This window comes from Mytilus trossulus, chromosome 6 (genome assembly GCF_036588685.1).
Source record: "Mytilus trossulus isolate FHL-02 chromosome 6, PNRI_Mtr1.1.1.hap1, whole genome shotgun sequence".
Taxonomy (NCBI): Eukaryota; Metazoa; Mollusca; class Bivalvia; order Mytilida; family Mytilidae; genus Mytilus; species Mytilus trossulus.
In genome coordinates this window covers 61,459,317-61,481,131 of record NC_086378.1, presented here as the reverse complement: position 1 = coordinate 61,481,131, position 21,815 = coordinate 61,459,317, and the positions used below count along the sequence as shown (strand labels likewise).

Here is a 21,815-nt window from a genome sequence, read left to right as displayed (position 1 = left end):
TCAACCAACTTAGAGTTGCTTTGTGTCATTTGGAAAAAGATGACCAACAAGAGAAGTTGAAACCTTAATCAAGCAATGCAGTAACTACTACCAGGAACATAGAAACACGCGGTTGAGAAGAGCTAAATGGATATCTTTTCATATAAGACTTTTAAATAGCTCATAAAGGGTAGTTTGTCTAAATTTATTTTTGAGACCCAAATAATACCAATGCAAATATAAGGTAAAAGTCAGTCTTTTCTCGCTATATTTAAAAAATTCAATATCTCGAAAAGAACCAACATGACCTATCAATATTTTAGGTTATTTTGTTCCTTAAGCCCCAGTCCCACTAGACCACGATCGCACCACGCTCACTGCGATCTAAATTAAATTCAAATCGTGGTGAGATCGCGGTATGAGCGGCATGAAAATGTAAATTTTCGTTGCTTTCACGATGCTACTACGTCCTCATTACGCTTCTACAACGACCCTGCTACGATTATAACACGTTCTCACCGCGCTTATTCTGCGACCTTACTACGCTTATCAAGATCTTTCTACGCTCATCACGTTCTCACTACGACCATACTACGAGTTATCCGATTTCAACACGATCTTACCACGCTTCTACTGCGATTATAGCACGTTCTTACCACGATTACACTACGTTCAAACCGCGATCTTACAACGCTCTCAGCAATAACGTCAACATCGTGTTCCATATCAATACAGTATCATTCCTTCAGTTCTATTTCTAATTAATCTATGTAGATTTCTCGACATAAATACAGTCATGCCACCAAAATCAACTAGAACACGTGGGCGTGGTGTAAGGGTTGATGTAGAGGCAGATGGAGCTCTGATAGTAACGAATCTTGATCAAGAAGAGATGTCGGACCGACTAATCCAACCTAAATTATAACCTATTGCTGGTCCATAAAGCTGAAATGACGATATTTTATTAAACGATATCAGATATGAAACAGATGTGTCAATAGATATAGGAAGATGTGGTATGATTGCAATGAGACAACTCTCAATCCAAGTAACAATTTTTAAAAGTAAGAATTATAGGCCAAGATACATCTTCCACACGGAGCCTTGGCTTACACCGAACAGCAAGCTAAAAGGCCCCAAAAATTACTAGTGTAAAACCATTCAAACGGGAAAACCAACGGTCTAATCTATAAGAAAACAAGAAGCATGGTGGAGCCGTTAGAGAAAGTGGACAAGAAGTCCCAATTACATACAGACAAAGACAAACAAAACCTGGAGAGAATTAATATATTTTATGGGAAAATGACAATGAGAATAATGGTCGTAGTATGAACGTAATCAGGTCGTTAGAAGAGCGTGACGAGGACGGCAAGGGCGTGCTAGAATCGTACTATGGTCGTGGACAGTGTGGTATAGTCGTAGTGGAAGCGTAGTTTGGTCGCGGTGAGAACGTGATGATCGTAGTGAGGTCGTAATTACGTGGCAATGAGATCGTAGCGCAGTTTCTCCGAATAGAATCACGCTTTCGCTACGCTCTCACTACGACGGTACAGCGACCTTTGCGATCTTAGTGCGCTCTGACGACGCTTCTACGACCTGATTTCGCCACGACCGCACCACGATTGTTTTGAACATGTTCAAAGTTTGCCACGCTCATCACGATCTTGAAGACCTCACCACGACCGTGATACGACCTTACTGCGATCTACACGATCGTACTACGATCATCAAAATTTGCAATTTTTTCACAGATCGTAGTGCGATCGTGGCCTAGTGGGACTGGGGTATTAACTAATGCTCTTCCGACTAGTATTTTTAAATCTAGATTGTTGATGTTTTTAATTTCACGTAAGTACGTCAACATAAATCTGTCTTATGAATTTATCCAAAATGAACTATCCGGAAGAAGGACACAGTTTTAAAATTGAATACACTTTTTTAAACACATGTGATTATCGTTTTGTATAGATTCAAAAGAAGTCAACGTTTAACGTTATTCAATGCAGAAAAAGGTGGATCAAGGATCACAACAAGGACGAATGTGAATTTATGATAACGGTAAGTTTCGAAATCGTTTTATAAAGTTATTACATTTCATTTTCATCTGTTGTATACAATTAGTATAACACAAATACATGAAATCATCCCCTTTGCATATCATTGTTCATGAAAATATTTATAAAACTTCCTTTACGTATAGGACAAGTTTGACAAAATAACCTTTGTTAATTTATGTGTTGTATTGGACTGACTCTTGGTCAAGTTGTAAAACAAATTTCATTGTCAGGTAAAAAGTAAAATCACAAAAATACTGAACTCAGAGGAAAATCAATTTGGAAAGTCCATAATCACATGGCAAAATCAAATAACAAAACGCATCAAAAACGAATGGACAAGAACTGTCATATTCCTGACTTGGTACAGGCATTTTCAAATGTCGAAAATGGTGGATTAAACCTGGTTCTATAGCGCTAACCCTCTCACTTTAATAACAGTCTCATCAAATTCCGCTACATTTACATGATGCGTTAAATAAACAGTCACAATTAATAAAATAGTCAAAATATGGGTACATCAGTCATCATTGTATAACAATTTTAAAAGGAACAATTTAACAGGACACAAAAAACATCTACTATAAATTTGTCGTTCAATGTGCATACAAACAATTTTAAAATTTACATAGGCAATGTACGCATACAGGGTTAAAAAATCAAAAGTATGTAAGAATAAATTACAGAAATAGACCGAGATTCAAACTAGTCCAAAAGTTATACATAGAATTTATGAGAATCCAAAAATTATAAAAGGAACAATTTAACAGGACACAAAAACATCTACTATCTACGAACACATGGATTGATTTGAGTGTCTGACGTCAGGAAAATTATATACGTCACATAAATTTGTCGTTCAATGTGCAAATAAACAATTTTAAAATTTACATAGGTAATGTACGCATACAGGGTTACCAGTCAAAAGTATGTAAGAATGAATTACAGAAATAGACCGAGATTCAAACTAGTCCAAAAGTTATACATAGAATTTATGAGAATCCAAAAATTGTTAATTCCACTACGCCATTGAATGATTTTGACGTTTGTGGTTCAACGTATATAGTAATTCATAATAGAAATATATCATAATGACATATTATAGACCAATATCATACTGACGGGATCTTTTAAAGTAAAGAGTCACGTTATAAAAACAAAAGAAATACAAAGAGTCACATATACAAAACAAATCACCAAAAAATGAAAGCCAATATAAACACACTGACGAGATGTATAAGTACCGCGCCACGTCAAATGGATATCACATAAAACCATTCAACAGTAAAAGGAATCATAATAATAGAACAAAAACAAATAAAAGAATAATAAAACATGTTGTTAAGATGATACACAACATCAGTACGCAGAATCTATACATCAAGACCATCGTGTATTATTTGAGAAGTTGATACGGAATATTTATCAACAAGGTCTTGGTACCTTCCGATGAACTTTTTTAGAAAAAGGACGAGACGTTCTTTGACATACCCCTGGTTCATCAACTTTCTACTCAGACACTGATGACATTTTACAAAGTCTGAGTAGGAGCTGCAAGCTCTTGAATATCGAATAAGTTGGGAATATATATCCCATATGCAGGTGAAGTTGGTATATTGCTACTAAGGTGGGGGAAATTTATAATTTCAAAATTAAAATCGTCTCGTTTGTCATAGATTCTGGTACTGAGATGACTGTGTAAGTCAAATTCGAGATATAAGTCTAAAAATGAGGCGGAGGAAGCCGTGTCTGTTGTTTCTTTAATCTCTAGTTCTGGGGGATATATTAATGGAACCCAATCAGAAAAGTTCGGATTGTTTATGGAAAGGTAATTGGGTTTTGTACATGTACTTGTCCTAGGCTAAGGGATGACATTGAGATCGTGCCATTATGTTCTTCATTAATATAAAAAGAATACAGGGTGTTTATGTTTTGCAGTGTAATACAAGGGTTAGGTTTTGTGTTGTATTAATTATTTTTTTAGGGATATTAATGTTCTTCTTTGACTTTCATCGAACAAAACCCGATTCAAATAGGACAGGTCTGGCATGTTATTGTCATAGGATATACTTTGGTTTCAATGTTATTCAATATTCCTATTCGATTTCAATTTTATTATTCAATCTTCGTTTCAGAACATTCATCTAAAACAAATTATAGACAAATTCGCGTTTTCGACCGATAATTGAATTACGTATAATATGGTGTACTTTTGTTCTTTGAGTTCAATTGCTTTATTGAGTCTGTCATGAACAGGCCAATATTTGAAGAGTAAGATTTATTCATTTTCCATATACGAATGTGGTTTGATTTTTTCCTATCTTATTTCTTATATATATCTCAGTTACGGTGAGTTGGTGTTGTCTCCAGATTCTATAAATTTTCAAACAATTTATATATCTAAATATATACAATTAGGAATTACTACAAAATAAATTATATGTCAGTTTGTAATATCGTAAAATTTTCAACTAAGTATAAGGAAGTATCTTAATCTCGTATACAGAGTATTCAAAACAATTACGAAACAACATAGAATTTTTGTAGTAACATAGAAATCGGAAAACCGAAATAAGAGACTAAAAAATAGATAATATGAAAATTAAGGTTGCACGACAGATATATGTAAAAAAATTTCATGACTTGAAATGTTTAAAGAATATTCTATATACTATGTAATTCAAGATATTATCAAATTAAATGGTTCTTTTTTTTATTTTATCTTTGTCAGTTTCACATGATTAATCTATGTCAAGTCGTCATTGTTAGGTAAAAAACTGTATTTTTCAACTATTTGAAACCATTGTAGGACAAAAACAAATCTGAAATAATTTATGGTAAAAAAGGATATGATAAGATATTGAGTAGACGTAAAAAAAGAAGGTAAGACACATAAACTTTTAATAGAAATCTTAACACAATTTCAGATCCTTTTTGATGAAATAACTTGTAGATCCACATTGCTGTGGTACGTGATTCGATGATTTACAATATATGATTTCTTAACATAAATATACAATTAAACTGAAACGTTCCTAATAAGTTTAAACAAGTTGATTGGTTGTTTATTTTTCCCTCCTTTGAACAAGTCGTTTTATTTACTATTTTTTTCTATACTCTTTTGTTCCATTTTAGAAAAAAATCTATATTTATACATAACCTTAGGGAATCGCATGATCTTAAACAGATCGAGAACAGTTTCACGACAGGATATGCGTCTTACGATAAGCATATATCATCCGTCATTCAAATTAACATTCAGTAAAACCCCGAGTGTTTCAATACTACGATAAAACTAACGGTCTAACTTATAGCCCAACGATTTACGAAAAACAAATATGACAGACATTAACAAATAACAACCATTGACTTTCAGACCCCTGAATACAAACACATCCATAATGTAGCGGGGTTAAACATGTTTGTGAGCGTACAACCCTATCTGGGATATAAAAGTCAGTTGAAAAGGTTTAACTGATAAAATCGATAGAAAGCAGAAGACAAAACGGACGTCTCATGGATTTCAGCTCACGTGACCAAAAGGTACCCAATGTAAGCTTATGCCATTACATCGCGACCGTTCTCGTAAACTATTTAAAAATCTTCCCCTCTCTTACTGCTGGGCCAAATACCTTCATACTTTAATATGTTGATATATTATAGGTTAACATCATGATACCTAGAAAAACTAACTCAACTAAAAAACAATTAATGAAAGTAGTATTATTACCTGATAGCAGATATAGTTAACACATACCTGATTTGATTGGAACAACAATGATAGTCTACATGTTTATAATCTGAAGGGGGACACAGAGCAAGATTTCCACAGAATGTTGGTTTAACAATTCCATGATATATAACCTTAATAAACTTTCGGAATTCTAATGGGAACAAATTGTGCCCCTCTTCTTGTCGACCTGTTTCTTTATTATTATCAGACTGACTTCATACAGGAACATCTTCGGAAGAAAGATAAGAAGTAAGCAATATCCTTTAACTTTACGTTCCGCTATATAGATGATGTTCTCTCACTAAATAATAAAAAAATTGGTGACTATGTTGAACGAATCTATGCCATCGAACTAGAGATAAAGGATACTACATATGCAGTCTGCCTCATATCTTGATTTGCATCTTGAAATTGGCAATGAGGGTAGGTTGAAAACAAAACTTTACGACAAAAGAGATAATTTCAACTTTCCAATTGTGAACTTTCCATTTCTATGTAGCACCATTCCAGCAACGCCTGCATACGGAGTATTGATCTCCGAATTGATACGATATTCCCGGACTTGTATTTCCTATCATGATTTCCTTGATAGTAGATTGCTGCTCACAAGGAAACTAATAAGCCAAGAGTTTCAAATGGTGAAGTTGAAACAATCACTTCCTAACTTTTACGGACGTCATCACGAGTTGGATGACCATTTCACAGATGATATCGGATATGTCGTTACTACAATAAACTTCCCTTTTTACGAACGTTATCTACCGAATTAGACTATTTACCGGATTTGTAATAACACGAAGGGTGCCACATGTGGAGCAGGACCTGCTTACCATTCTGGAGCACCTGAGATCACCCCCAGTTTTTGGTTGAATTCGTGTTGCTTAGTCTTTAGTTTTCTATGTTGTGTCTTCTGTACTAATATTTGTCTGCTTGTCTTTTTATGTTTAGTCATGGCGTTGTCAGTTTATTTTCTACCTAGGAGTTGGACTTGTATATTTGTCCCTTTTTAGGTATTTAACAATGAGGATACATAAATAAACTATGAACAACAACATGGTAGCAGAAATAAGAGCATGCAGCTGAAAAACATCCTTCCAAATACCACAACTGTATTTACTCGCTACATTTGGTGTCCAACCTTTTGTTGTTTATTAGATATCTAGTCAGAGAATGCGTTGTGAGAGTCATAATAGTATGATGACTCTTTAGGTCATGGAATGTGACAGGATTGATTCCCTACAATAATATATACCAGTCGTTATTGATTGAGCTAGGGAACTACTTCTCGCTAGGCTAGAGCGCTGACTTCGAACACAAATGTCACGGGTTTGAGTCCCAGAGATGACAATGTGATGTTCTGATAAAGATGCTCTCCGAAAACAATATAACGCGGACTGCTTAATATTTGATTCATTTTTTTGTTTATGCGTAATGAAAAATAGATATAAATCATTATCAAGAAATTTTTTAATTAGTAAAACTAATTGAATTTAGGATGTACTTTGGTGAGGTTTTAGAATGTGTGTCAGATATTCTGACTCCTTGGTATTTTTTAATACAATACAATGTAAAATATTTTGCCCCATCATAACATTTATCTTTTCATATAAGACTTACTAGTAGTTGTTTAAAAAGGGTTATTTGTCAAAATCTAAGCAGATTGTTGATTGTTTTAGACCTAAATAATACCAATGCAAATATAAGAAAAAAGGTAAATTTTTTTTGCTATATTTTAAAAATCAAATATCTCAAAAAGGAGCTCCATGAACTATTTGTATCATTATTTAAGCTTATTTTGTTCCTTAACTAATGCTCTTCCGACTAATGTTTTTCAAATTTGAATGCGTGATTGTTTAATTTCACAGTACATTATTAATCTGTTTTATAAAATTATCCAAAAAGAAGTACCGGAAGAAGTACACTTTTTAAACACATGATTATCGTTTTGTATAGGTACAAAAGAAGTTATACGTTAAACGTTATTCAATGCAGAAAGGGTAGGATCAAGGATCGCTACAAGGACGAATGTGGATTTACGATAAAGGTAAGTTTAGAAATCGTTTTATGAAGTTTTTACATTTCATGTTCATCTGTTGGATACAATTAGTATAACACAAATACCTGAGATCATCCTCTTTGCATATCAGTGTTCATGAAAATATTTATAAAACTTCACTTACGTATAGGACAAGTTTGACAATAGATATAGGAAGATGTGGTGTGAGTGCCAATTAGACAACTCTCTATCCAAATAACAATTTAAAAATTAAACCATTATAGGTTATAGTACGGCCTTCAACACGGAGCCTTGGCTCACACCGAACAACAAGCTATAAAGGGCCCCAAAATTACTAGTGTAAAACCATTCAAACGGGAAACCAACCTTTGTCAATTTTTGTTGTTGTATTGGACTGACTCTTGGTCAAGTTGTTAAACACATTTCATTGTCAGGTAATTGGGTCTTGAACATGTACTTGTCCCAGGCTAAATGGATGACATTAAGCTCGTACCATTATGTTCTACATTAATATAAAAAATAAGACAGGGTGTTTGAGTAAGCAGAGTTATACAAGGGTTAGCTTTTTTTTTTTGTGTGTTTTATTTATTATTTTTTGGGGGATATCAATGATCTACTTTGATTTTCATCCAACGAAACCCGTTTGCCTTGCCTTTGAACAAGTCGTTTTACGTACTATTTTTTTTTTCTATACTCATTTGTTCCATTTTAGAAAAAAAAATCTATATTTATACATAACCTAAGGGAATCGCATGATCTTAAACAGAGCGAGAACAGTTACTACGACAGGATATGCGTCTTACGATAAGCATATATCATCCGTCATTCAAATTCCCATTCAGTAAAACCCCGAGTGTTTCAATACTACGATAAAACTAACGGTCTAACTTATAGCCCAACGATTTACGGAAAAAAATATGACAGACATTAACAAATGACAACCATTGAACTTCAGACCCCTGAATACAAACACATCCAGAATGTAGCGGGGTTGAACATGTTTGTGAGCGTACAACCCTATCTGGAGTAGCGATAATACGTACGGTAGAGCATAAAAGCAAACTATAAAAGTCAGTTGAAAAGGTTTAACTTATAATAAAATCGATAGAAAGCAGAAAGCAAATCGGACGTGTCATCGATTTCAGCTCACGTGACCAAAAGGGCCCCATTGTAAGCTTATGTTAATACTTCGCGACCGTTGTCGTAAACTATTTAAAGAATCTTCCCTTCTTTAACTGCTAAATACCTTCATAGTTTAATTGAATCTTTCTTAGTGTATCGAGTTTATAAATATTATTCGAAGTTTTGATCCATCGAAAAACATGGCCGCAATGGCTAAAAATTTAACATAGGATCAAATGATGTTTTTTGCTTATATCTGAAAAACTCGATCATTTATAGCAATCTGACATTGTGTAAAAATGTTTGATATCTCAAGATTTATCAGCTCTGATTTTTTTAGACAGATCGAACTACCGATTGTTGGGTCACTGCCACCGAATTGGTAATTCTAAGGAAATTTTATAGTTTTAGGTAATTATCTTGAGTATTATTGAAGAAACAAATAAACTGTAGATCTTCAAAGTTTAGTTACTGAATTCGTCACTCCTTACAGAAGTCCAGTTGCTAACATTATAAAATCTTCTCTTAAACTACATGGCTTTATGTACTACTAAGGTCTTAACTTTAACTAAATGTTCATTGTGGTATCTAGTTAATGAATTGTATCCGACCTGTTTTTGGATTCGAGCGTTACTGATGAGTCTTTAGCAGACGAAACTCGCGTCTGGCGTGTATACTAAATTTAGTCCTGGTATCTATGATGAGTTTATTTGATCCACCGACAAACATGACCGCCATTTCTAAAATTGACATAGGGGAAAAAAACAATTTTTTGCTTAGACCTTAATCTCAAAAACTACAGCAGTTAGATCAGAAGTAAGTAAGAGTAAAAAATGGGCCATGATCTATCTGTTATGTTATTTTCAGACGAGTTCGACAACCCATTGCTGGGTTACTATTGTTTGGAAATAGTTTATTTTCATTAGATTTTACTGGTTTTTTTTTCATTAATATAAAAGGAGTATAATTGGCAAGAAATGTTCAGTAAGATTTACATATAAGTCAACATGATAAAACAAAATTAATTGATCACTTGAGGAGTTATTATGTCAGCACAAAACCTGTCTATCTGTACTAATTGTATTATTTTTTGTTGTTGACAGTTTATAATGGCACAACAAGAGAGAGAGAATTTCTATCGTTTTTCAACATTAATGATGGATCACACAAAAAAGTCTTTCACAGATCTTTTAGAATTACATATCACGAAGAAGAAATTATCATTTGAGGAATTTTTAAACCGGAACCAGCATGATATATACCATCTCTGCTACGATAGATACCGGTGTCGTTGTCAGTGTTCATCTATCTATATTCTACCATATTATCGTGTTCTAAATGCCTCACAGCTAGATGTTTTGTTTGACAAACACGGACCGAAAATGCAACGCCATAACCAGGCACCAAACGCAGAATTCTGTTGTAGCAAAGCAAAGGCAGGAATTACTACACAGGTCTTGGATATGACTTTAGCAAAATGTCTTCTAATACGTTTTTGCACTGATGTTTTCTGGGACTGCTGTTTAACCCCTCCAAAACTATCGTTCGAAGAACTTCTCAATACAAATAAGCATGATATTTATCATTTAGTTTTCGGTAATAACAATTTCTGCTGCCAATGTCACTGTGGATACACTTTTCCGGTAGAGCAATTGACACAAAGTAATTTTACACATTTATTCGCTAAAACAGTACAGCATTGCTCTAGCTGCGTTAGTTCATCAGCAAGGTCAACTGTTTGTGCAGTAGAAGCGACGAATGGAATAAGTGTTAGAAATATTGATTACATTGTCGCTGATATTTTGCTTCAGAACATATGTCCATTAAGAAAAGCAGTCAGCATCCTAGTAAAAATTAAAAACAAAATGTATGGTCATGTAGCTGAAGCTAAAATGACGAATCAAGATTATAAAAAATATATGTTAGAAACCGAGAAATCTCTTATACTGATAGCCGCTATGTGTCAGAAAGAAACGGAAGCAAGACAGACAATTGACGATCTCAGAGAAAGGCCTTTAGATGAAACGTTATTAATCAAGTACCAAACAGTTCTCCTGAGAGACATCCAAGCAGAAAAGGAAATCTCTGAAACTCAAAGGGAAATCAAAGAGGTTCGTTTGCTAAATGGTTCAAAACTTTCAATGTTCGTATTCATATAAGGTTGTATGCAACATGTTCTAAGATGTGTGTCTTTCTGATATTCGAGACTACACAAAATTGCATATACAAAGTTTTTCAATGTGTGTTTGTATAACACATGATAGTAATTTAAATACTTCTCTCTATAACAATGATCACAAAAGCATACTCCTCCCAGTTCAAAGTAAAAATGTTGTAAAGTGAGCTTCTAAAATTCTTTCTGATTAAAGGAGGTGCACACGCTAATGCTTGGTATTGCGATATTGACAAATATAAAGCCTTTTTATGTAAGAACAAGCATAGGTTATGTCACGAAAGAAGTAACTCTTAAATAGAAAAGTAAATTTTGAGTTCTTGATAAACAAGCTTTTTTTTAAATAAAAAGAATAAATGCCAGTAGTTTGTATTCTTAAGTACTGATTATGGCGGTATCTTTTATACGTAATTTTGTTTTCATGTTTTTATCATTTTTGCAGTTATATTTCTATTATGTTCTTATAAAAAAATTTTTTATCTGTTAGTACTTGGAAACTAATTTTGGAAGTGTACAGGAAAGACTTGCGTCTCTCGAACTTTTACATACAACGAAAATGCAAGATGTTTTATCAGCAATGGACGAAATTGGCAACCAGAAAACCAAAGGTATTGCAACATTTTATTATGGTTAAAAACAAGAAATATATTTGAATAAATATAATTTATTTAATGCAAGTACAAACTGGGCTTGATTTTTACGTTAGTTTAAGGCAAATGTGAATGTTTAATTGTATCCAAAAGTAATATCATTTTAAAGGACCTACCTGTAACCATGCATTCGTAAAAATGTAAACTTAGAGTTGTTAATATATCAGCTATGGCCAGGAGAAATAGATACTCAAGTATACAAGCTACATCATTTATGTTTCATATTTTTTCATAATATAAATGAAACAGTATTTCAAAACGACTACATACACATGCTTCACTTATCAAAACTACTAGATTTTTATTCTGCTTATCTATATCACACAAGTAAAAAACATGTTAAACTGTGTAAAAAGCCTGTTGGAATTTGTATTTCAGATACAGGGCGAAGAACAGAAAAGTATGACGGTAGGTAGTTTCCTAAAGGTATATGTGACATAAATGTCAAAGAGATAAAATCCTTACATTTTTGATTAACTGTCAGATTAACACTTTTGAAACATTTGACTTGACGGGAACAATACTTGAGTATTTTTTTAATTTTCATTTTAGCAACACAAGGCATATATAGAACATATTTCAAATGTCCCTCGCTTATTTTGTCTGCAAAACTTATAAGTAAGAAAACCTTTTTTTCTTCTTCAAAACTTTTTATAAATATCTTAGAGAAGTAACGGCTTTAAATAATATGCAATGCAATTTCAAATAAGAATGATATTTCTAAAGGGGATTACTCGTTAATTATATTTGATCAGCACTTATTTTAGAAATTGTCCGAGAAATTGCTGATTTGATCTATGGAACAAGTTTCATACAAATCTGGCAAGAATTTTACACATGATAGCGCTAGCAATGCAATTTCCCATTTAATTAGAATTTACAAGGAACATAACCCTATGATATAAATTTCATGAAAAATTGGCTCAAATTGTACACATGAGAATGCTCACATTGCAACTATCCATATAACTAACTCTTTTAGAGATAATTTACTAAATTTTATCATCGGTACAAGGACATCATTCGTTAAGATAAATCAACATACACACACGTTTAGGTATTTCACATCCAATATTTTATGGTAATATTCTTTACATAGAACAAAAAATATTGAAATACACCTCAAAAGGTAACTCAACCTTTAAACAGAATTATTTTGAAAGGATATGTTTACGTTACCGTTGGCAAGTCATTAAAGTACTGATATTGATTCACTCATAGGGTCTTTGAATCGGAAATAAACACATTTATTCTAAAACCAGGTGTTGGCATGATACACACGGGATATTTTCTTCTCATATATTTTATGATTGAATGATACTAAACCAATAACGGGAGAGATTGCACTTTATTTTCATATGATGATGACATAATCTTTCAATCAGTTTAATTGAGGTCAGGAGCTGGCATTTCAATAACTGCTAGAAGTCCTTTGTTCATTTATAAATTATTGTCATTTTGTCATGTTTTTTTAGTTACCTATTCTGACACCGGACTCGGACTTCTTTTAAACTGAGTTTTACTTTACGTTTTGCTATGTGTTTCTTTATTCCACATTGTCTAGAGATATTTGGGAGGGTCGAGATCTCACAAAACATGTTTTTAAACCCGCCGCATTTATGCGCCTATCTCAAGGAGACTTATGTCTTTGTTAGTCTTGTATGTGTTTTTTAAATTTTAGTTCATTTATCTGCACTGATTTCCGAACTCATCCGAAGGACATTGACGATATGAAGTTATGATATAAGTTTATAAAAATCTGACGAGAACTGTTACGTGAAGGCGCTAGCAAGACGGAATGGACGGACGCACCCGCGGTATTCCCATTTCCCAAACAATGCGTCACGCGGGGGACAAAAATAAGTGTAATAATAAAAAATACTAGTAGTAAAAAGCACTATACATTACAGGGGTTCTGCTACTTTTCTGAGAAAATTTCCTTTGAACAATTTTAAACGTTTACCTTCCGTCTTTTCTTTTTACAAAATAAGAAATATCAAATTATAAATAGTCACCATTTACTAGTTTTCTATTGCAAAACATTGATTCGCCTTAGGAAAATTTCATAATCAAAGAAATGACATGACATACCAATTGTTCATATACATATATGTATAAGATGCAAGAGAGCGAGTTTTTATCATTGCGATACTTTCTGATCCTTATTCAATCGCATTATTCTGATCAATATAAACCTTGCAATAATTGATGAATTTACATCTGCTTCAGTATTCACATTCTGATTCATCTACACAATGGGCACCTGACTGGTATATACAATTCATTGTATCTGTTTATAAACATTTATCATTATTAATATTACTATCTGCGCTTATTTTGTTTTTATAAATATGCACATTGAAGCTATTCTAGCCAGTAGTCTAAAGTTTTCATATGTTAATATGGTTCATACTTCTATTTTTATGATGAGATTGAAAATGATATTTAATCTTTTGATTTTCCTCTGCAATCTAGATACACCATATTCCAAATGAAGCTTTGCACTACAAGTTCTATTATTCATTTTCAAAATTTAATTTAATTTTCCAGCAATCCTCTCGACAAACGATTGACTTCGCAAAGTACTTACGTTTTACGAAACAACCACTACATAAATATTCCAACGCGCATTTCGATTATAAATTTCGACTATAAATAATTGTCAATGGAACATGAAAAAAACAAAGAAGAAGGCCAAAATATTAAATAAGAAGTTGGATAGCATTGAAAACCAAAAAATGCAAAAGGTTATATCAACGTTTTGCTCAGACCACTTCTATCAGAGGTTCGACAAAAGTGAAATTCCAAAAATACTGAACGTTTAAAACATTAATAAATTTTAAAAATTAGAAAGAAACTAAGGTTTCAACTCAATCAGGCAAAGTTGGCTTTTGTTGAAATTGGCTATTTAATTTAGGTATTTTTGACATATAGCTCTTCAACGGTTTCGGTACTTAAACATCTTCGAATTTCAAATGTTTTGCTTTGAGCGTTCCTGATGAAGGTAAATCCAAAAAAGCGCTTCGGACGCAAGAAATTAATAAACGTGTTGTTTTCAATATTTCAAAACGGAAAATACCTAATCAAATGACAGAATCAAAAGCTCAAACACATCAAACGAATAGATAACAACTGTCATATTCTTGGTACGATCATTTTCTTGTGAAGAAAATGGTAAATTATTTATAAGTACGTCTGAGCCAGTGACAACTCTACAAACAGATTAATCCATCGGATCACCAGCAGTTCAATCTGTTGTAGAGTTGTCACTGGCTCAGACGTACTTATATTTGTGAATATTAAATAATATATGCACTATCCGGAAATATTGGACTTTTTTATTTAGAAATATATTATATAAATGTGTAGGACTCTAAAGTGCGATGGGAACGCTAAAGTGCGATGGGAACGCTAAAGTGCGATGGGAACGCTAAAGTGCGATGGGAACGCTAAAGTGCGATGGTATACGCTAAAGTGTGATGCATCCACACGCTAACGTGCGATGGTCCGCGAAAGTATAGACGTAACAAACGTAGTTTGATTATGACGTTATCAGTCGTTTATACAAACCAAAAATGAACATGCCGGAAGATATATTCAGAAGATTTTATTAACAATTTTTAGAATAAATGTCCATGACTTTAATACTAGTAATTGATTTAAACTTAACCGTTCTTTGTCTGCTGTAGCGCAATGATTATTTTTTTCGAGCGCTAAAAGGACGTGTATTCTGTAGTCAACAAATTTATTAGATACATACAAAACAGTATATATCCTGCTTCTACTAGTATTAGAAGCAAACGGATACATTGGAACCATTGTTTGTGTGTCAGTTAACTTTGTGATCCTCGTTATATTGATGTCGATTTTAATAAAAGATACGTCCGACGGTAAAATAGACATACATGTTTTCAGGCGTGAATTATAAATTTTCTGCGTAATCATTTATTTGTACTGTACATTGTAGGAAAATAAAACATGTATTTGTTCTCGCTAAGAAAAAGGAGAAAGCTAGGCGAACACTGCCTTTCTCTCGCATTTTACATGATTAAAATCTTACAAATAAAAGAATAAATTTTGCATATTCCGACAATGAACGAATTTTGTATTTATAAATTTTAAATGACGACTGTGAGGGAGGTTGTAACATTGGTGTGAACGACAATATATACCAATTATCCAAATATTCAATGCCATGAATACGCTCCAAATTGTCAAAACTTTATTTGACATGAAATTTAATATTTTGAGACACATAAATTACCTTTATAGCAATTATTACTTGGTCAAACTTGTTTATTTAAAAACAACTACTTAAGCCTACCGGAAAATTATGAAGCCTATCACATATGTTATACCTTAGCATACTAGCTTTTGCAAAACTTTTTTGACCTCGATGTTTTAACCCCTCGAATCTTACCCTTTGGGCCATCGCACTTTAGCGTAATACACCAACGTACTTTAGCGAACAAACAACAATCGAACTTTAGCGTAAGACACCATCGTACTTTAGCGTAGACCATCCGACTTCAGCGTGTCCATCGCACTTTAGAGTACCATCGCACTTTAGAGTCCTACATATATATATATAATATATATATATGATGTAATCACTTTTATTGTTTCAGAAATCTCGCGTCTTACAGATGCTGCAGTCAAAGCTCATTTAGAAGAAGGTACATTTGTACAAACTATTGCAATGCCAGCCATTCTGAAATGCTTAAAAGAAAAGGGTCACGTGGTAATCACGGGACCATCTGGTTCTGGAAAATCGAGAATCGCATTAGAAACACTTCATCAATATTCTAAAGAAGGCAGCCCCTATACCATGATAAATTTACCAAATATTTCAGAATGGCAAGAAGTAATCGATATAAATGATAACTGTATTGTACTTTGTGATGATTTTTTTGGTAAAACGAAAAGTATTTTTAACGAAGATATACATATAAAAAATGTTGATGCGATATACACATGTGTGAAGAGTGAACATGTGAAAGTTATATTGACAATGCGAGACAATATTAAACATAAGTGTGCTACTTTAATTTCAAAACATCGGCTTTTTTGTAGTGATACTTTAATAGATTTGAAATATAAAGATTTTCGAATGAATAAGGTCGAAAAACGGAAATGTTTGTTGAATTATTTACATAAACATGGAGTTCGGGAAATCACTGATCAAGATGAAGAAAACTACAGCACTGCGTCATGTAATCTCAAAGATACGATATATTTTCATTCAAATACAACAGACTGTATTGTTGAAAACGAATCCAACTCAATCATTGACTTTCCTCAGACTTGTTACATGTTCACATCTAACAGAAAATTCCTAAAACAAGGCATATCATTTTTCAAACATGCAAACGAAATTCTATGTGAACATATAACTGACATGAAAGAGAAGGGGAATACTGATGCAAACTTTTTAGTGGATTTCACAGTTTTGTCGTTTATTCTTCTCAGCAGCGATAAAATAAATGTTGAACATCTCAATTTACAACAAATAAATAACGTTTCCTCAAGTATTTTCAGGCATCGCGATAACTCTTTTACGAAACATGACGTCGTAGAAAGCGTTAATCGTCTGCAGATTGGTAACTATTTAAGAAAGGAAAGTAATTTTTATTGTTTCCAACATCGAACTATATTTGAGGCGGTCTTTTTATCATGTCACAGTATCAATACTGCTAATCTGGTCCAAATGATGGATTTCGATTTTATCGTTGAAATGACCAGACCTGAAGATTATAATGACCTAGATGGCGAAATGATTTACAAAGTATCAGAACACAATTATACATTGTTAGCACAACGACTGATTTTTTTCCTGGATTATAAATATACTGAGCCAAAAAAGTTTAGCAACACTTTTTTTTTATAAATTTTTTGTTTTTGTTTTAGGAAAAAAATATTTAAACATCATTGATATTATCCCTAGTTCTACCTGTAATTTAAAACAGTCGTACTTTTTTCCTGCTGATTGATTTCGCGCCATTTCAGCTTTGCACGTGTAAATGATGTTTTACCTTCTGTATCTGTACTTTTAAAACGATATTAAAAATTTCTTTTTCACTAACTTGCAGAAACACACAATTGGTAAGAAAAACACAAACATCTTTGAAAAAATTGCATGCGGCGTCAACCAGGCCTCCCCGAAAATGACAGTCAGAAAGGTCTTGAAATTGTTGATGCTGGAATGAGGGTTGCTGACAACATGGCTCGATTTAATGTGCAAAAGGCAACAGTTTAGAGACTAACAAACAGATATCGACAAATTACAACTGCACAGGATAGGTCGATATCTCGTAGATACAAAAAAACTATCGTCAAGGGAGGAGCGCTTCCTTCGCTTTAAATCAACACGTGACAAGTTTTTTCCGGCTAAAAAGGTAGTGCATTGACTAAGGGAAGCTGCTGATGTGCCTGACAATCCTTCATTGGGTCACTTAGGGCATGGCTGAGAAATTGATTTTGGTAACACTATACTCATTTACGCATTTTGACCCTCCCGCGCTCCATACAAAGAAATTCCTAATGAATGTGAATGATTAACATTCATGTTGCTTCTGACATATCATATTCCATTATTTTATTATTAAAATTATATGTTGTTATGATTTTGTAATAAAATAAAAATTCCCATATTTGTTGCTAAACTTTTTTGGCTCAGTATATATAAATGATCCTTATTTATTTGCAAAAGCAGCAAGCGAGTCGCCAATTATTCAACTTACATATTTGAAAATAATAGATAATTTATGTAAAATATATAGACAAAATGAACAATATAAATGTTTCAGTAGAAGCAGGCATACATATTCAATTCCTCTTCCAACTTTTAGTGACAAATCTGTGTTGCAATTGGCATTAACCGATTCTTTTCATCTGTCAACTGCTTTATTACTTTATTGCAAAACTGACGAAAATATTTTAAATTACCTTAAGATAGATATCTGTAAAACATTGTCATCTAACGATGAATCTGTAATATTATGCAAAGAGACTGTTAAAATAAGTTTTCTTTGCTTCTGTAGAATTTCAAATGAGAAGAAAGCATGTCTTTTATGGAATGTGATTAAATCGCAAAATATCAGAATTGAAGACTTACATAGTCCGGATGGATTCATTCAAAACGGCTTTGTTGAAGTTTTTCGAAATATTTCGTCACTTGAGCTTTTATGTCGTGTTATAAATGATTCCCGAACCTTATTACTGAATGTTGATGAATTTCTTGGTTTTCTATTTGATAAAGATTTCAAATTTAAAAACTTAAACCTATTATTAAACAAATTTGATCGTAAGCTATTTAATAAACTATTGTGGATGAATGCAGCATGCGAAATTGGTGAAATAGAACTAGTCAAATGTTTCTGCGAATATTTTACATTCCGTAGTTTTGATATCATGGATATGGTATATACAATTAAAAAGGCGTGTACGAATTGTAACACCGAACTTGTTCATCTGTTCGTAACTCATATAGCTGCAAATGATGAACTAATAGACCATGTGTGGGAAGTAATCTCTAGCCATGGCAGTGCAGACTTTATTAAAGCGTATTTTAAAATGTATGGATTTGGACATTTCAATATGACGGTTGTTATGAGCTGGGCGAGTCGGAGCCGTAATATAGACTTTATTAACTGTGTATTAGAGACAGTAGACCATGGTCTACATGATATGAAATTAATTATGACATTAGCATGTGTCAATGGATATTTTGAACTGGTGTCATTTTTATTGGAATCCGTCAATCACAATTTATTCGACTTAGATCCTGTTTTAGATTTTGCCTGTGAAAGAAACAATAAAGATTTTCTTTTATTCATTATGACAACATGTGCCAAAACACTAATTTATATAGATTCTGTTTTTGTTTGGGTATGCAGTAAAGCTGATGTTAGGTTTCTCAAAGTATTGTTAGAGACAGTTAATCATGATTTATTTTGCAAAGATACATCTGGAATTAACTCTGTTTTGGGTTGGGCCTGTTCAAATGGTGATCTTGATGTTATTAAGTTTCTGTTCGAAAAAGTAGGTCAGGAATATTTTGACATATCAGCGGCTATTAAAATTGCAATGGACAGCAAATGTAAAGATATTGTGCTTTTTCTACTTGAAAAAAGTCACCAACAAAATATAGATATGAACGCTATGGTGGCATTGATACGCAGTAATGAAGATTTTAACAACGTTATAAGTTTATTCAAAAGGAAGACTGTTTTGTCGTTGACAACAGACAATTTAAACAAATTAACTAAAATTGTGCTGGAAAATAACTGTGAAGAATTAATCAACTTGATTGTTAACAATGCCAAGGCAGTGTTATCATATGAAAATATTAATTCAATATTGCAGTGGTCATGCAAAAAAGGTGATATATCAATCACTAAATTAACAATTGAAAAATTTGTTTTTGAACCGTGCAACATAATTTCAGGTATGAAAGAAGTGTGTTATAGCCAAACGGGTAATTTAGATATAATGAAGATATTGGTTAAGACGTGTGCGTATTATCCATTGGATTTCAAAATGCCAATGACGAAGGCGTGCTCTTTAGGTCGTTTTGCTTTGGTAAGATATTTATTAGATACATTTGATAACAATGTATTTGATATGAAATCAGTTTTAAATTGGGCATGTGCTAAAGGAAATAGAGACCATGTAAATCATGTACTGGATAATTTTGACAATGAGTTATTTGATTTTGAGTGTGCATTGAACAATGCCTGTACTACAGGAAACGAAGATATAGTTATACTTCTCATTGAAAAGAAACATCCTAGTGTTTTCAATATGAATTCTGCAGTGGAAAATGCTTCTACCAATGGATTTTTACAAATCGTTCAGCTTATTTTCGAAAGATGTGATCGAAGTTTTTTTAATATGAGTTTTCTATTTAAACGTGCTTGTCGAAATGGTGAGCTACAATTTGTCGAGATACTATTAACAAAGGACTATTGTCGATTGCGAAAATATGTCAAAAGGACGATAAGGAAAAGTGAAAATGACGATATTATAAGCTTGCTTCGCAATTTCTCAATTAAAAAACCCATATGATTAAGTCGAATAATCAAGCATAAAACATTAATTTTATGTAGGAGGAAAGATTGAGTGATATTTATTAGATACGTTTGATAACAATGTATTAGACTTAATTCAGTTTCAACTGGACATGTGCAAAGATAATCGAGAGCATGTAAATCATGTACTGTGTAAATTTGACAATGAGCAAATTAAAATTTTTGTCACATTGAATTAATTGGATATTTTTGGAACAGCAATAAAGGTGGCACTATCGAAAATGAATATAAATATAACCACTATAAGTTAAATACTCAGAATTTAATCGGATTCCCTTCTTTACATGTAAGTCTTGAACTGAAACCGAAGAGAACTACAATTACAAATTGAAAACACATAGTTTTTAGATCCGATTATAATTTGTTTTTAACTCGCAAAATCGAAGGTTTATATAAGGTATTTCAATCCTGCCATATCAGAGTACTAATCAATATTTCACTCTATGAAAACCTGATTTTTGTATTAGTTAAATTGAACTTTAAATCACTTTCGAGTACCTATTGAAAGTTTATCTTTGTATACAGTCCGCCAAACGTTAAGCACCACTGAAATATAACTGGCAATATTTTTTTTAAATATTGCATTGTTTGGTGTTATGAACTTCCTTTAACATACACTAAGAAAATGCATTACGACCAAAATGATTGAACTCCGATAAAGCAGCCAAGCAACCTTTTATCAAAGATCATTTGCGCGTTTACAAATACACTGTTTCTCTAGGTGGTCGTATTAGTGTTCGTTCATTGGTCCGTCGACTTCATAGAGGCAAACGAGGAGCAAGTCGTGGTGTATAGAGACCTGTACCTACCAGCAGGCACTCTACCGTCAGGTTTAAATGGGATAATGACCACCTAAACTTGAACATAAGAACCTGGAAAAAACATTCATTGGTCAGATGGGAGTCAGTTTCCTTTACTGCCAGTAGACGCAATAATACGAATTTCGCAGGGAAAATAACGGCCTATGACCAAAAACAATGTTTGCACAAGGACTGCAT

General features: G+C 32.9%; 1 protein-coding gene across 1 annotated transcript; it reads left to right on the top strand.

Annotated features, from left to right (window-relative positions):
* Positions 1-10,770: 10,770 nt before the first annotated feature.
* On the top strand, positions 10,771-20,794 carry LOC134722874 (uncharacterized). Its single transcript, XM_063586505.1, has 5 exons — positions 10,771-11,016; positions 11,566-11,686; positions 12,107-12,136; positions 16,357-17,590; positions 18,769-20,794. The coding sequence occupies exons 1-5, from the start codon at positions 10,771-10,773 to the stop codon at positions 20,792-20,794; spliced, it is 3,657 nt and encodes a 1,218-aa protein (XP_063442575.1).
* Positions 20,795-21,815: the final 1,021 nt, after the last annotated feature.

What these genes read in the sequence shown, in the direction of transcription:
- LOC134722874 (XM_063586505.1), top strand. Translation starts at nt 10,771, where the DNA reads ATGTATGGTCATGTAGCTGAAGCTAAAATGACGAATCAAGATTATAAA. An exon ending in TGGCAACCAGAAAACCAAAG is followed by an intron (nt 11,687 to 12,106) that starts GTATTGCAACAT and finishes TTTGTATTTCAG; the next exon opens with ATACAGGGCGAAGAACAGAA. An exon ending in AAATATACTGAGCCAAAAAA is followed by an intron (nt 17,591 to 18,768) that starts GTTTAGCAACAC and finishes TTGCTTCTGTAG; the next exon opens with AATTTCAAATGAGAAGAAAG.